Source organism: Diceros bicornis, chromosome 2, assembly GCF_020826845.1.
Source record: "Diceros bicornis minor isolate mBicDic1 chromosome 2, mDicBic1.mat.cur, whole genome shotgun sequence".
NCBI lineage: Eukaryota > Metazoa > Chordata > Mammalia > Perissodactyla > Rhinocerotidae > Diceros > Diceros bicornis.
The window spans coordinates 5207859-5226646 of NC_080741.1; the positions used below are offsets into that span (position 1 = coordinate 5207859).

Sequence of the window (18788 nt, forward strand, 5' to 3'; positions counted from 1 at the left end):
CGCTTTTCAAAATAATTTCTTTGCTGAAGTGAGAGGACGAGACTGAGTTGTCTGTCTCCAGAAGAAACCTCTTAGAGAATTCAGTACCAACCAAGCTTCAGCCCACTTTCACACCCACCAGGCAATAAACTTTCCATTTCCCTAGCTGAGAAAGGTGGGGATGGTTACTCTTAGCCCTCCCCTTCCTCAGCAAGGCAACTCCCATGTCCACCCCACCCCCGAGACAGTACTTTGAGGCTCAGGTTGAGATTTTACCCCTCAGCCAACCATTCTGGGGAAAAATGATGGACTGGGACTCCTCAGAAATTGTTTCTGCAAGAAAATGTCCCTCCCTTGCCCCTGTCCTTACTTTGTAATCTGGCTTATAACAGGCCATCCATTTTTGTAGCACACTTTTCAAAAAGTTACAAGCTGGTCCCATCTTTCTAGGGCCTGGATCTGCTTACACAGCAGGAAGAACAAAGCCCCCAACTTTTATATAGCCCAGCTAATCATGGAAATGTGTCCAGGCTTCAGATAACTTGATTGTTACTTTTTTTTCTTGGCAGAGTAATGTAAAATTAAAATGGGGAAAGATATTTAATACTAAGCTTTAAAAAGAAACCTGCTATCATTGTTATGTATCTTGATGCAAACACTGTGAAGATAATAAAGGAAAGTACAAAAAAAAAAACAGTAAGATACCATTTCATATCCACCAGGCTGGCAAAAATTTAATTCGGACAGTACGACGTCTTGACAAGCACCTGGTAAAACAGCAACAGTCGCATGTCAGTTTCCTTCAGGGACGGTGGGGTGGGATGGGCCTACAACAGCAAACCTCGAGGTTAAAGACTTTCAGAAATGTCTACTGGGGACTCTCAGTAATGAACTCCTCGTGAGTGTCTAACTCTGCACAATGACCACACCATACAATATTTCATTGCCAGGTTTCTCATGAGGTATTTAGACGTAAGGGAACATATTGATGCCACACATCTTTCCTTTTGATCAGAGGCACAGCCACAGGGTCTCCAAATAAATAAATAAAGGTTTTCTGGAAGAAGGTTCCAGCCAAAACAGTTAATTAAAATATATAACTGAAACCATAGAGGTTCCCCCAGGTAAAAATATCAGATCTTTCTTTTAAAATGTCTACAACACTAACATGCCATATTTTAATCCATGCAAGATTCACATTTTTTTACATTACAGCTCAAATAGCTAAAATTTCTTTAGCTTTCTGACTTTCCTATACTTGAGAATTATTTTGTTGTTCGCTTTATTTTTATTGAGCTAGCACTGGTTTATAACTTTATATACATTTTAGGTGTACATCATGATATTTCGATTTCTGTGTAGACAACATCATGTTCACCATCCAAAGACTAATTACCAACTGTCACCGTACACATGTCCCCTATTACTTCTTTTGCCCTCCTCTCACCCCCTTCCCATCTGGTAACCACTAATGTAATCTCTGTACCTACATACTTTGTTCTTGTTGTTGTTGTTTTTACCTTCCATTTATGAGTGAAATCATATGGTATTTGACTTTCTCCATCTTACTTATTTCGCTTAGCATAACACCCACAAGGCCCAGCCATGTTGTCACAAATGGCAAGATGTCATCTTACGGCTGAGTAATATTCCATTATGTGGTGTACATGCATACATATATCTTCTTTATCCGTTCATCCATTGATGGGCACTTAGGCTGTTTCCAAGTCTTGGCTATTGTGAATAATGCTGCAATGAACATAAGGGTTCAAACATCTTTTTGACTTAATGTTTTCATGTTCTTTGGATAAATACCCAGAAGTGGAACAGCTGAATCATATGGTTAGTTCTATTCTTAATTTTTTGAGGAATCTCCATACTGTTTTCCATAGTGGCTGCACCAGTTTACATTCCCATCAGCAGTGTATGAGGATTCCCTTTTCTCCACATCCTCTCCAACACTTGCTATTGCTTGTCTTGTTAATTACAGTCATTCTGACAGGCGTGAGGTGATATCTCACTGTAGTTTTGATTTGCATTTTCCTAACAATTAATTATGTTGAGCATCTTTTCATGTGCCTGTTGGCCATCTGTATATCTTCTTTAGAAAAGTGTTCAGATCCTTTGCTCATTTTTCAATTGGGTTGTTTGCTTTTTGTTGTTGAGTTGTATGAGTTCTTTATACATTTTGGGTATTAACCCCTTATCAGATATATGATTTGCGAATATCTTCTCCCAATTGGTAAGTTGTCTTTTCGTTTTCTTGATGGTTTATTTTGCTGTGCAGAAGCTTTTTAGTTTGATGTAGTCTCATTTGTTTATTTTTTCTGTTGTTTCCCTTGCCTGGTCAGACATGGTATTCAAAAAGATACTGCTAAGACCAATGTCAAAGAGCATACTGCCTATGTTTTCTTCTGGAAGTTTTATGGTTTCAGGTCTTACATTCAAGTCTTTAATCCATTTTGAGTTAATTTTTGTGTATGGTGTAAGATAATGGCCTACTTTCATTCTTTTGCATGTGGCTGTCCAGTTTTCCCAACACCATTTACTAAAGAGACCTTCCTTTCTCCATTGTATGTTCTTGGCTCCCTTGTGGAAAATTAGCTGTCCATAGATGCGTTCGTTTATTTCTGGGCTTTCGATTCTATTCCATTGATCTGTGTGTCTGTTTTTGTGCCGGTACCATGCTGTTTTGATTACTATAGCTTTGCAGTATAATTTGAAATCAAGGAGTGTGATAGCTCCAGCTTTGTTCTTTTTTCTCAGGATTGCTTTGGCTATCTGGAGTCTTTCATTGTTCCATATAAATTTTAGGATTCTTTGTTCTATTTCCATTCAAAATATTGGTACTTTGATAGCGATTGCATTGAATCTGTAGATTGCTTTAGGAAGCATGACCATTTTAACTATGTTAACTCTTCCAATCTATGAGCACAAAATATCTTCCCATTTGTGTCGTCTTTGATTTCTTTCAACAACGCTTAATAGTTTTCAGCGTACAGGTCTTTGACTTCTTTGGTTAAATTTATTCCTAACTATTTTATACTTTTTGTTGTGACTGTATTCTTAATTTCTCTTTCTGCTACTTCGTTGTTAGTGTATAGAAACGCAACTAATTTTTGTACGTTGATTTTGTACCCTGCAATTTTATTCTGCAAACTGTATTCGTTTATTATTTCCATTAGTTTTTTTGGTGAATTCTATAGGGTTTTCTATATATATAAAATCATATCATCTGTAAATAGTGATAGATTCACTTCTTCCTTGTCAATTTGGATCCCTTTTATTTCTTTTTCTTGCCTGATTGCTCTGGCTAGGACTTCCAATAGTATGTTAAATAAGAGTGGCAAAAGTGGCCATCCTTGTCTTGTTCCTGTTGTTAAAGGGATAGCTCTCAGTTTTTCACCATTGAGTATGAAAGCTGTGGGTTTGTCATATATGGCCTTTATTATGTTGAGGTACTTTCCTTCTATATCCATTTTATTCAGAGTTTTTATCATAAATTGATGCTGTATCTTGTTGAATGCTTTCTCTGCATCTATTGAGATGATCATGTGATTTTTATTCTTCATCTTGCTAACGTGGTGTACCACATTAACTGCTTTGCAAACCTTGAACTATCCTTGCATCCCTGGAATAAATCCCACTTGATCATGATGTATGATCTTTTCTAATGTACTGTTATATCCAATTTGCTAGTATTTTGTTGAGAATTTTAGCATTTACGTTCACCAGTGATATTGGCCTGTAATTTTCTTTTTTTGTGTTGTCCTTGTCTGGTTTTAGTAATAGGGTAATGTTGGCCTTGTAAAGTGAGTTAGTAAGCGTCCCCTCCTCTTTAACTTTTTCAATGAGTTTGAGAAGAATAGGCATTAAGTCTTCTTTGGATGTTTGGTAGAATTCACCAGAGAAGCCATCTGGTCCTGGACTTTTGTTTTTTGGGAAGTTTTTGATTACTGTTTCAATCTCCTTACCAGTGACCAGTCTATTCAGATTCTCTATTTCTTCTTGATTCAGTTTTAGAAGGTTGTATGAATCTAAGAATATTTTTTAAAATGATGGAGAAGGACAGAAGAAGCCTCTAACTACTATTAGCTTAATGTTGGGGCATATGTAAATGGAACGTAAACAGAGAATTTCAATTCATGTATGTTGTACTATAAATATCTGATCTCTTATAAATGGTAGAATCCAATGATATTATAAAACCTACAGAATACAGAATATAAGTCTATAAAAAATTATTCCAACTAAACTCTCTGGGCAAAATTTAAAAGCAAATATTTCTCAGCTACATCTCTTAATAACCATATTGTATCTTTAACTTGGTTATATTTTTAACACATTCATTTAATTGGTTTTATAGACATTACACTACAGTGAGCTATCCCCGCTTCATCATCATCAAGTCCTCCTTGTAAACAATAATGAGTAAGCTAGCATTTGTGAATTCAGAATCTGGGCAATGGCAAGCCAGTCATGCAAATATAAAAGCTATCCATAATAAAACTATTTGTTAGAACATTCTCTCTTTTGTCACTGTATTTTACTTCCTGGGCTTGCCCTATCTGGTCACAGGGCAAAAAGCAAGCAGATATTTAACACTATTCTTTCTTAGGCAGTAAATAAACAAATTTGTCAAATACCTTTTAAATGTAAACTGAATTTACACTAACATAGTAATAGAGGAGCACCCATAGGACTATGGTTACCAGGAGTTCTGTAACTCTTTAAAACAAACTTGCTAAGCAGAAAGGCTCTTCAGTGAAAAGGGATGGTCTGATTCCTTAGACTGAATCAAAGAAAGGCTGCCAGCTCAAAATCACCAGTAATCAGAGAAATGCAAATTAAAACAAGATAATACTTTGTGCCCATCAGATTGGCAAAAGTTAAAAAGACTGATAATATCTAGTGTTGGCAAGGGTGTAGGGAAATGAGTATTCTCATACACTGTTAATGGGAATAAATTAGTACAGACTTTTGGAAAGGTAATTTAGCATATCTAAGAAAACTTTAGATGTACATACTCATTGACTCATCAACTATACTTCCAAATCTCTATACTTTGGATAAGAAACTAAAATATCTGTTAATAGGAAATGACTAATAAACTATGGTCATTCATATTACAGAATACCATGCACTGCTCAATAGGAATATGCTGGATCTATAGGTACAGCTGTGGAAAGATCTCTAAGATATAATGCTAAGTGTGGGGAGGTGAGGAAGTCAAATTGCAGAGTAACATTGTAGTGGACACCTATCACGCAAGGTGCCTCAAACTTTCTGAACCCACTCTCCCCACACTATGAATCCCACCTTCCCAAAGTAGACTAAAACAACAAAAATTTAAAAATTTACTATATTACCCAGCGTCCCTCATAGCTAGTATTTCACTAATGTATGTGGCTAGTAACCATGTGGCCGAGAGTCTATCAATCAGAAAAATCTAGATGTTGGATCTGAGGAAAGAGTCTGGCAAAGGATATCTCTTTGATTATCCTGGGTGGCAGTAGAGGCAGAACGTTTTGGGGTAAGACCACTGAGGCTTCCTGATCCGAGAAAAGGTGATGGGCTTTGGGGGTCAGTGGCTGCTTCAATCCTTTATCAAGTCAGTTCCACAAGGTGGTTCTGGGTTTTATTCCTGAAACAGTCTGTAAACTGCTTCTGCAGGCTATGATACTCTGAACATCTTTATCCCTTCATAGAATGGATTCCATTATAAAATTTAAGAGACCTTTCATATACACAATGATTACTTATGAATTTTATGAGTTTACAAATTTATGATTCAAAAAGTACTACATATTCAGAAAAGGATCTGCAGGTTTGTAGGATCACATAACACCCTGATGTTTAACACTGAAGAGGGAAGTGGGATTGATACGTACAGGTGAGGAAGGGGTGAAGGAAGGCTTTTTCTTTTTTCTCTGTATACTTCTTTTCTGTTTAAATATTTTTACAACAAGAAACAGTCATACGACGCTGGAAAATTTTTTAAATAATTTAAAATCTTTAAAAAATTAAAAACTGATATGCCCGGCCCATAGGTGCCTGTCATCCTAATTGAGAATAACAGTTTTATGGTACTTAAATAAGGAATTTTAAGAAAGTTAGAACAAACTGAAAACATTCTGTAGTGTGTATGTATATATACACACAATTTCATGTACTCTAACTTATATAACACAAAAACCTCATATTATCTTGGAATGGAGAAGGACTTTCTAACCATGATCCCAGAAGTAGAAGGAAAAGAAAGTATTTTATAACTATATAAACAAAACTTCTGAAACCTTAAACAAAGTTAAAAGATGAAGGTCAAACTGGGAAAATTACCTGAAGCATATATGGCAAACAACAGATTGATACCTCCAATATATAGAGAATTCTTACAAATCAATAAGAATGGACGTCTTAATTTAAAAATAAGCAAAGAGTATTATTAATAGGCAATTCACTCTTTCTCTCACATTCACACACACACACACACGAAATGGGCAAAAAGCATTACGATTTTCAATCTCATTAGACATTTTTTAGCAATTAACAAAAATTTGGTAATACCTAGTATTGAAGAGAGTGTGGGGAAAAAGGGCAGTCTCAGCCACTATTGGTGGGAGTCTAAAATTGTCCCCAAATTTCAAAGGGCAACCTTGAATATGCAACAATATTATAAACATGTGTTCCATAAACAAAGAAATTCTACATTTGGAAATACATCTTATGCAAACAGACAGACAAATACACAAAGAAGACATTCATTGTAGCACTGTTTGTAATAGCAAAAACTGGACAACCTAAATATCCATTATGAAAAATTAAACTAATGTTCAAAAATCCATCGTATTTCATGATATTACAAAACCATGCAGCCATTACAAATAAAAACATAGATCCTTCTTTATTCATATAAAAAGATGTTCTAGATATATAATTAAGTGAAAAAGGCAGGTAATTAAGTAGCTTGTTTCTATTAGTGTTAAAATATTGATTCATTATGTATGTAAACAATTGCATAAACATATGTGTGCACATATATCTACAAACACACACATATGACACATATTCTAGGGCACAGGTCTGAAATATTATATACCAAAATGTTAACAGTAGCTAGATCAGAATAATACAATCATAGGTGATTTTCACTTTCTTCTTCATACGTTTTGAATAGTCTGAACACTTTACAAATGAATATGTATGGGTTTTATGATAAGAAATAGTAAGAAATATTTTCTTTTCTTTAAATAAATAAATAGCAATAAAAATCACCTTATTAAACACCTCATGCCTTTAGCATATATTACTATTTTCTTACCTTTAAACCTTCAGCTGGAAGTCTATATCCAAATCTTGCTGGAAGGTCATCAAATGTCTGAGATGCATTTTCAAAATTATACTAAATATAAAATTAAAAACAATCAAGTTACAACCAATTTACGCACAACATTAAAAACAAAAAGTTGATTAAGTCATCATTTCCACAATTCTGATTTACTATCACAGCTTATCACAATAAACATCAACTTCGTAAATGCACATTCACTAAAATAGCAAAGAATATAAATAATTTACTACATATACAACTGCTTAAATTGGATTCTGATTTCACATAATTACTATTAAACAGCAGCAATAATTCTATAACATTAAAGGCAGGTAATTAAGTAGCTTGTTTCTATTAGTGTTAAAATAGTGTTAAAACACCTACTGTTTTCCGAGTTTTTCCCACTGACAATTCCCTAGCAAGGAATTTTCTAGACAAGATTATTTTCCAGCAAGAGTTCCACTTTATTTTCTCTATATTTAATATAGAGTCTGATTTAATAGAAGAGATTTACAGGATTTCTGGCTCTAGCTATGAAAGATGCCTTTTCCCAGAGAAAGAAGGAGCATCATCACATCATACTTTGAAGGCACTGTCATTTTTTTATATAATCTGAATATTTTTACCTAGGGCTGAGCAATGAAAAGACTAAACTCAATGAAATACATACACAGAGAGAGCTGAAGGTATTCACACTCCTTCACGACTTTCCCTATGCTACAATACTCATCAGTCCTTGACCAAAACAGAACAAAGCAAAGGCTCTCTGTGCTTTAGAAGATAATAACAATGATAATTGTCAAGTGAGCTGCTGTAATATTTAAGAATGTTCACTCTGCTATATAGAAAACAAGAGAAACAAGGAAGATCGACGAAACTAAGCAAAGATAGTAAAGAAGTAACTTTTAAAACACAGGGAAAACTTAGATGATGTATCAGAAGTTAAGACAGTTGTCCTTAACTTCTAGGCCAAAAATAGAAGACATTTGTTTTTAATATAGATAAAAAGGATGGAACAAAGTAATTGTTACATATAGCTAGCCAAGGATCAAGCAAACCTTCAGTATTCACAAAACATGAATTAGGCCACATATCCAGACTGATAGTCATGTTGTCCCTCAATCAAACACCCATTGGTGATCCCCATTCTAGGCTCATGTGTCATCTGCCAGAGACAGGCAACATAAACAGCTGTGCAGATTAACAGCAATTTACCGCTGCATTCAGATGTAATAGAGCAAGCAAACATTGGATCCAAACAACCTCCATCTGTCAAGTCCTCTTGCTCACCCTCAACACAGGTCCTGGTACCGCACTGTCAGCAGGGAAAGCTGATGCAGCATGGAGAGACTGGACAAACTAATAACGGTTAAGACGGGATTCGGGTCATGTGGTTCTTGCATTCCACTCACACCCAATCCTGAGTGTCTTAACATACCTTTCACCTATGCTTCTCATTGTATGTCTGTAATTAATTCAATAAACTGATTCCAGCATCTGAATTTGGTCACTGAACCTATCCATTCTGTTATCTCTGGATAATCAGCCTGGTAGCATACTTGGAGGTCAGCATTGCTTCAGGGTAATTTCCTACTGTAACAATAATTCATATTTGCAGAGTATTCTATGCTTTACAAAGTGCTTTCAAGTCACAAAATGCTTTTCTATCCATTACCACAATGTATCATTTAATCCCAATTAAAACACCTTTAATTGATTTAATTCAATTGTGATCAGCTTTGTGTTTAACTTGAGAAAGTCATTTAACTCCTCCAAGGCCAAAGACACTACAATAAAATAAAGAAATTGACTTGGATCGACATAGATAGACCAAAGAAAAATACAAATGTATACAGACAGTACTTAAAAAAAATTGTACTTCTAAACTCAGGAAATGGAAAATACTAAAGTATTCTTTTATCACTTCCTATTACCTACTGAGGAATTTCATTTTTTTGGCTAGAATTTCAGAAATAAAATATCTAGCTTGAACTACAGTACTTGTAACACTAGGACTTGGAATAAGTTTCGTTATTGAGTGAGACCCATTTTGAAATTGCTCTGTTTTTCCTCAACAGCAAAATAAGAATTGTCTCACACTGCCTCTTACAACCACATTGTTTAAAAACAAAAAAATGTTCCTATGATGAACAAGACAAACAGAAACATCTTTAGCACAAAAGTGCTTTACATTTTTAGTATTGGAGGAGAGGCTGCTGCTCACGAAATTAAAGCATGCTCCCTGTTGAAACTTTTGAAGTAGACTCTCTGGAATCCCATCCTCAGTAACTACCAGGTAACAGTTTTAATCCACTTATTTTGAAAAGGTCTTTTCCTTAACCAGTTCCCTTTGACAGCAGCCTTAACAGAAGGTTTAATTTAATTTAGAAAGTAACAAAGAGCTAGCAATTATTGAGCATTTATGACATCATGCTAAACACTTGACAGGTATTTACTTATTTAATCCTTACAACAACCTATAAAGTTGGCCCCTCTTATCATCATCCTCATTTTACAGACTGACCACAGAATGATGAAAACAACTTGCTGCAGTAAATTAGAGGAACCAGACTCTAATCCAGGCAGCCAGGCCTCAGAGCCCTGGCTCTTAATCCATTGCCCTACACTGTCTCTCATATTGTCTCATTTCCATAGTAAGTAAATTGAGACTTAAGAGATGTTAAATAATTTGCCCAAGGTCATGCAACTATAGAGTGGTAGAATCAGATTCAACTCAGATTGTAAATCCATTGCTGGAGCTCTTAGCTACCACGCTATATAATCCAATCCACGCACACACCAACCACTGGGTGCTTCTCTCCTACTCTGCCTACCGACCTTCACAGCCACCTACCAAGCAACGGACTCTCTCTGACAAATCCCTACATTAGAATCAAAGGGCAGTTTGGGAGTAAACCAAAATTGGGTTGTTTGACTCTCTCTGAAACTACATAAGATAAATACCACTTCTGAATAAGATCACGGCACAGCTCAAAGTTAATGAGCCACTTGTAGCCTATGAAGCTCAGAACATTCAACAGTGATCTGGTATCTCTGAAGTGTAAAGTCCCTGCCAATTCTAAAGCTCCACGTTTCTGACGTAAACCTACACAGTGGATAACTTCACATTTCCTTCTGGGTCAAAGGAAAGAGCAACGATGAGATAACAGACGAAAAGAGACTGAATTACTAACAGAAATAACAATCATCTACAGTACCAAGGAATAAATGCTATTAAAAGAAAATATGAAAGAACTAAATCTCCGAGGAAAAGCTATTAATCAATTCAAACATTTACTGAATTCCTACTCTGTAACTCGCACTAGGGACCAGAAACATCAAGTTTAGTTAGACACAGTCCTGCCTCCCTTCCAGGGGCTCATGATCTAGGGGGCTTACTGACTAGTCAGCAACACACTCTAGCAGCATCTCCACAGCCTCTCAGAACTCACCAACTAGCTGAACAAATGATGTTGTCAGAGAATTAACAGTCAAGTGAGAGAATTCAACCTCCAAAAATAAAATCATCTGGCATATAAATAGCATGACTAAAACTGATTTTATCTTTTCAAAAGCAGTGTCCTAATACCTGTCCAAAATGGAACTGGAATCAAGCTGATGTCCAACTGATATAAATCTCTATTACTACAAATTTCAGGGATGCTCTTATTGAATTAAAAGGAAGAGCTACTATTTTCTACCTCTTGATTCACCTCCTCTGAATGACTGTGTCACCACAGCCAGCTCCTCTGCTCAGAGTTTAGTCCCCTTTGTACCAGTTACGTGCCTTCAAAACCCACTCCCTTCCACCTACCTCTGCATTCACGTCAGCCTTCTATCCTTTAATGTCAGCCTAAAGACCAGATTTAAGCAGCTCCCATGCTGACGGTTCCTTCACTAGATGACACCAACAGGCATTCCACACTTCCCTGCCCAAAGCACAGGGAATACTCCTGGCAAGGACTGACTGTTCTATACCTAATATTTTGTCTGTCTCAATGTTAAAAAATACACCTTGGGCAGTCTCATACACTGCTCAAGGGAGTGAGTGCAGAATGATGAGAATGATGATTATAATGAAGATAAAAAAGATAAACAAAACATTTGGGGCCAGCCCAGTGGCACAGTAGTTAACTTTACACATTCCGCTTCGGTGGCACAGGGTTCACAGGTTCGGATCCTGGGCGCAACCTACACATCATTCATCAAGCCATGCTGTGGAGGTGTCCCACATATAAAACAGAGGAAGACTGGCATGGATGTTAGCTCAGGGACAATCTTCCTCAAGCAAAAAGAGGAAGATTGGCAACAGATGTTAGCTCAGGGCCAATCTTCCTAACCAAAAAAAAAGACAAACAAAACATTTACTTTGTATCAGACACTGTCCTAATAAGTTTACCTTATTTAATCATCACTATAACACTCCAGCTTACAAATAAAGAAACAGAGGCACTTATAGTGGCTAAGTAATTCAATTAAGATCACACAGCTGGTTAAGTACCCAGAGCAGTCCACTGAAAATCATCTAACCCATCACATAGCTGAACTACAGAATAACAATCCACTTCAGGTAAAAAAAGAAAGAAAGAAGACAAAGATTGGCAGATGTTAGAAACAACAGAGGAAAAAAAGAGAGAGCATGTGAGAATGCAAGAAATCAAAGGAGAAAATGGAGACAATGAGAACTTTAGTCCTTGATCAATCCATAAATCCTCTACCTCATTTCAGAAGTCATCCCAAGAATATTCCAAGGACTTTGGGGACCAATTTAGAGGAGAGAGTTGAATAGCAATGGACGCTTAGTCCTTAAAGGTTCTACTTCCACTCCATCTAAAAAAGATCCAGACTATTCTAGAAAAAATCCAATCAACCAGTTCCCCACTAAAGAGGACGACAGAAAGTGAGAACTCTCACAGGGATTAGCATGCTACACCTTCAAAAGCTATGGTATAGAAACCAGCCCAGCTCTCCCAAGTTCTACAATGATCCTAGACCTTTCCATAAGTGCTACAGCAAGCAAAAACAGGGTGGAGGACCATAGCAAGCTGTGGTCAGCAACAATTCTGGCTCTTCTATTTCTCACCTAATGTTATTAAGCAAATCACTTGCACCCAGAAAGTAAAAACAATAAATCCTTACATAGTACCTAGAGTATAGCTGTGCATGCATACACATATACACACAGACTTAATTCTTCTTTTCCTAGCCTCACAGAAATGAGAAATAGGAAATATATACACTTCCCAGTTTAGAGGAGAGTAAGACAGCAGCCTAGAAAGGACACGTAAGGTTTTGAGAAGCAATCATCTTCTCTAAAAACTTTTCTACCCACCATCAAAGATATACAATCCACCACTGTGCTTCTCTTCTGACTCATTAATGTTAATCTTAGGTTGAAATTTTCTATGGACATCTTACATAATTTTTAAGAATATCATTATGGAGTGACATCAGCGTCATGGCGGAGGAAGCTTTCCTGTAAACTCTTCCCCCGATAAGATACAACAAAAGGAACAGTCACAGACCAACAGCAGACTCATAGACAGCGAAAAGCAAGATCGGAAAGATGCACACTGCCGCACATCTGAGAGTAGAACGTGCTGGGCCCACGGAGGAAATGGGGAGAGGTAAGGAGAACTCCTCTCCCTCCCCATCAGATCAGTGACCCTGGTCCATGTGGCTCCCAGAGAGCGGGGAGGGGCGGCCCTCTGCAGGAAACCGTAGCTCTTCGGGCTCTCTCAGCCAGTGGGAAATTCCCACACAGGGGACTCAGGACTGCTGCAGGGGTGCCATCAACATCCGAGTACCCCAGGAGAGTGGATAACGAGGGGCGAGCGAGAAGCCCCCCACGCCAGGGACCCAGCAGGCAAAAGAGAGAGCCCTTCACCTCCCTGCAAGCTGGACACTGCAGCTCAGCTGACCAGACCAGACCAAGCGGCTGGCAGATCGCAGTGAACAGCTGGGGCAGAGCACAGGGGGCTCAAATTACACAGCCCTTAACCCCCACACAGTGGCAGCGGGTGGAAATTGCAACCAGATATTTCTAGGATGAGGAAAAACAAAGCCAATACAGGAACCACAATGCAAAGGTACATGAAATCACCAGACCAGAAGGAAAATGACAAGCACCCAGAAACCAACCCTGAAGACACAGAAATCCATAACCTAAATGACAGAGATTTCAAAATAGCTATCATAAAAAATCTCAACGAAATACGAGAAAACACAGACAAACAATTCAATGAAATTAGGAGTTTCTTCACAAAAGAGATTGAAATCATAAAGAAAAACCAATCAGTACTGATGGAGATGAAGAACACAATGGAGGAGACAAAGGAGAATCTGGAATCTTGAAAGAACAGAGCTGACAATATGGAGGAAAGAATTAGCATTATGGAGGATAGGAACACAGATATGCTCCACATGGAAGAGGAGAGAGAACTAAAACTAAAAAGAAATGAAGAAAGACTCCAAGAAATATCTGACTCTATTAGGAAATGTAACATAAAAATTATAGGTATTCCTGAGGGAGAAGAGAGGGAAAGAAGAACAGAGAGCCTATTCAAGGAAATAATAGCTGAGAACTTCCCAAATCTGGAGAAGGAGCATGAAATACCAGTAAGTGAAGCCAACAGGTCACCTAAATACGTCAACAGGCAAAGGCCCACTCCACGACATCTAGTGGTAAGGCTGGCCAAAGTCAACAACAAAGAAAAAATATTAAGGGCAGCCAGACAAAAACAAAAAATAATGTACAAAAGAACTCCCATCAGGCTCTTAGCGGATTTCTCAACAGAAACTTTACAGGATAGGAGAGACTGGAATGACATATTCAAAATACTGAAAGACAAAAACTTTCAGCCAAGAATACTCTAGCCAGCGAAAATATCTTTCAAACATAATGGAGAAATAGTAACTTTCCCATCTAAACAAAAGCTAAGGGAGTTCATGGCCACGAGACCCCCACTACAAGAAATACTCAAGAAGGGCCTCAGGCCTGAAAAAAAGAAAAGAAAGGGAATACAAAGCTTGGAGCAAGGAGAAAAATAGGTAGACAAAATCAGAAAAATAGCAGATCTTTACCGGAATAGGTTAGCAACCACTTAAATACCAAAATCAAAGATCAAAGGAAGGAATTCACCAAAAATAAATATAACCTCACCACTGTAAACACACATCCACAACACAAGATAGAATAAGGTATAACAAGAACGACTTAGAAGGGGAAGAGGAAAGTCATTGAATTGACTTAGTATAAGAAAATAAGAGGCCATCAGATAATGGACTATCTCATACACAAGATTTTTTATACAAACCTCAAGGTAACCACTAAACAAATAATCAAAACAAAATCACATATGATAAAGAGAAAACTAGAAGAGTCATGAGACAGAACAACCAAACTGAATTGGCAGTCCGAAACAAAAGGGACAAGAAACAAAGGAAATGCAAAAGAACCAGAAAATAAGTGACAAAACAGCAACATTAAGCCCTCTTAACCTAAATGTAAATGGATTGAACTCTCCAATCAAAAGATACAGAGTGGCAGGATGGATTAAAAAGCAAGACCCAACAATATGCTGCCTCCAGGAAACACATCTCAGCTCTAAAGACAAGCACAGGCTCAGAGTGAAAGGATGGAAGACAATACTCACAACTAATGGCAAACAAAAGAAAGCAGGTGTTGCTATATTCATATCAGACAAAGTAGACTTCAAGATAAAACAGGTTAAGAGAGACAAAGAAGGGAAATACACAATGATAAAAGGGACACTCCACCAAGAAGACATATCACTTATAAATATATATGCACCCAACACAGGAGCACCAATGTACATAAAGCAACTATTAACAAACCTAAAAGGAGACATTAACAACAACACAATAATAGTAGGGGATCTTAATACCCCACTTACATCAATGGATAGATCATCCAGACAAAAAGTCAATAAAGAAATAGTGGACTTAAATCAAAAACTGGACAAGATGGAACTAGTAGACATATACAGAGCACTCCATTCAAAAACAGCTGACTACACACTTCTCAGGCATGCATGGAACATTCTCAAGGATAGACCATATACTGGGAAACAAAGCAAGCCTCAATAAATTTAAGACTGAAATCATAACAAGCATCTTTTCAGACCATAATGCTATGACACTGGAAATCAACCACAAAAAAAAAAACTGGGAAAGTGACAAAAATGTGGAGATTAAACAACATGCTACTGAACAACCAATGGATCATTGACAAAATTAAAGGAGAAATCAAAAACTATCTGGAAACAAACAAAAATGAAAATATGCCATACCAAACCATATGGGATGCAGCAAAGGCGGTCTTGAGAGGGAAACTCATAGCAATACAGCCCACCTTAACAAACAAGAAAAAACCCAAATAAGCAACCTTAAATTACACCTAACAGAACTAGAAAAAGAAGAACAAACGAAGCCCAAAGTCAGCAGAAGGTGAGAAATAATAAAAATCAGAACAGAAATAAATGAAATTGAGACCAAAAAGCAGTAGAAAGGATTAATGAAACAAAGAGTTGGTTCTTTGAGAAGATAAACAAAATTGACAAACCCTTAGCCAGACTTACTAAGTAAAAAAGAGAAAAGGCTCAAGTAAATAAAATTAGAAACGAAAGAGGAGAAATTACAAGGGATACCATGGAAATACAAAAGATTATCAGAGAATACTATGAGAAATTATACACCAACAATTTGGACAATCTAGAATAAATGGATACATTCTTAGACTCATACAACCTCCCAAAACTGAACCAAGAAGAAATGGAGAATCTGAATAGACCAATCACAAATAAAGAGACTGAAATAGTAATCAAAAACCTCCCAAAAAATAAAAGTCCAGGACCAGATGGCTTCTCCGGTGAATTTTACCAAACATTCAAAGAAGATTTAATACCCATCCCTCTCAAACTATTCCAAAAAATAGAGGAAGATGGAACACTTCCTAAATCATTCTACAAAGCCAACATCACCCTGATATCAAAGCCAGACAAAGACAATAGAAAGAAGGAAAATTACAGGCCAATATCGCTGATGAACACAGATGCAAAATTCCTCAACAAAATATTGGCAAACCGAATACAGCAATGCATTAAAAAGATCATACACCATGATCAACTGGGATTTATACCAGGGATGCAGGGATGGTTCAACATCCGCAAATCAATCAACGTGATACACCACATCAACAAAACAGAGAATAAAAACCACATGGTCATCTCAATAGACACAGAGAAGGCATTTGACAAGATACAATATCCATTTATGATAAAAAACCCTCAACAAAATGGGTATAGAAGGAAAGTACCTCAACATAATAAAGGCTATTTATGACAAACCCACAGCCAACATCATACTCAACGGGGAAAGACTGAAAGCCATTCCTCTGAGAACAGGAATGAGGCAGGGCTGCCCACTCTCACCACTCCTGTTCAACACAGTACTGAAGGTTTTGGCCAGAGCAATTAGGCAAGAAAAAGGAATAAAAGGAATCGAAATAGGCAACGAAGAAGTGAAACTCTCACTATTTGCAGATGACATGATTTTATATATACAAAACCCTCAAGAATCCATTGGAAAACCAGTAGAAATAATCAACAACTACAGCAAAGTCGCAGGGTACAAAATCAATCTACAAAAATCAGTTGCATTTCTGTATGCTAATAACGAACTAACAGAAAGAGAGCTCAAAAAGATAATACCATTTACAACTGCATCAAAAAGAATAAAATAGCTAGGAATAAATCTTACCAAGGAGGTGAAAGAGCTATACAATGAAAACTACAAGACATTATTGAAAGAAACCGATGGGGACATAAAGAAATGGGAAGACATCTCATGCACATGGATTGGAAGAATAAACATAGTTAAAATGTCTATATTACCTAAAGCAATCTACAAATTCAATGCAATTCCAATGAGAATCCCAATGACATTTTTCACGGAAATAGAAAAAAGAATACTAAAATTCATATGGGGCAACAAAAGACTCTGAATAGCTAAAGCAATCCTAAGAAAAAAGAACAAAGCAGGAGGCATCACAATCCCTGACTTCAAAACATGCTATAAAGCAATAGTAATCAAAACAGCATGGTACTGGTACAAAAACAGACACACAGAACAATGGAACTGAATTGAAAGCCCAGAAATAAAACCACACATATACGGACAGCTAATTTTCGACAAAGGAGCTAACAACATACAATGGAGAAAGGAAAGTCTCTTCAATAAATGGTGTTGGGAAAACTGGACAGCCACATGTAAAAGAAGGAAAGTGGACCATCTGCTATCGCCATTCACAAAAATTAACTCAAAATGGATCAAAGACCTGAAGGTGAGACCTGAAACTATAAAACTCATAGAAGAAAATACAGGCAACACACTATTTGACATTGGTCATAAAGGAATCTTTCTGGATGACATGCTTACCCAGATTAGGGAAACTAAAGAAAAAATAAGCAAGTGGGACTTTATCAGATTAAAGAGCTTCTATAAAACAAACGTACCCAGAATCAAGATGAACAGACAGCCCACCAGCTGGGAGAAAATATTTGCAAAACACATATCTGACAGGGGGTTAATCTCCATAATATATAAAGAACTCACACAACTGAACAACAAAAAAAACAAACAACCCGGTAAAAAAATGGACAGAGGAAATGAACAGACACTTCTCCAAAGAAGATATACAGATGGCCAAAAGGCACATGAAAAGATGTTCAACATCACTAATCATCAGGGAAATGCAAATCAAAACAACACTAAGATTATCACCTCACGCCCATTAGAATGGCTATAATCACTAAGGCAAAAAACAACAAATGTGTTGGAGAGGATGTGCAGAAACAGGAACCCTCATACACAGCTGGTGGCAATGCAAACTGTGCAGCCTCTATGGAAAACGGTATGGAGATTCCTCAAAGAATTAAAAATAGAGATACCCTATGACCCAGCCATCCCAATACTGGGAATCTATCCAATGAACCTGAAATCAACAATCCAAAGAGGCCTATGCACCCCTATGTTCATTGCAGCATTATTCACTATAGCCAAGAAGTGGAAGCAACCTAAGCATCCCTCGACTGATGACTGGATCAAGAAGATGTGGTATATATATACAATGGAATACTACTCAGCCATAAAGAAAGACAAAATCGTCCCATTCACAACAACATGGACGGACTTGGAGGGTATTATGTTAAGTGCAATAAGCCAGAAAGAGAAAGACAAACACTGTATGATCTCACTCATATGTGGAATATAAACCAACACATGGACAGAGAAAACTGTATTGTGGTTACCAGGGGCAGTGGGGGTGAGGAGTGGGCACAAGGGGTGAAGGAAGACATATATACGGTGATGGACAAACAAAAATGTACAACCCAAAATTTCACAATGTTATAAACTATTAAAACATCAAGTAAAAAAATATCATTATCAAAGTCATTAC

General features: G+C 37.0%; 1 protein-coding gene across 2 annotated transcripts in view; it reads right to left on the reverse strand.

Moving 5' to 3' along the window:
* RNF13 (ring finger protein 13) overlaps nucleotides 1–18788 on the reverse strand; it is a 147163-nt gene that overhangs the window by 99223 nt on the left and 29152 nt on the right. For both annotated transcript variants that reach the window (XM_058551073.1, XM_058551079.1), the window contains exon 3: nucleotides 7301–7381. In XM_058551073.1, the coding sequence (XP_058407056.1) occupies nucleotides 7301–7381 (81 nt within the window). The remainder of the gene's footprint in view (nucleotides 1–7300; nucleotides 7382–18788) is intronic.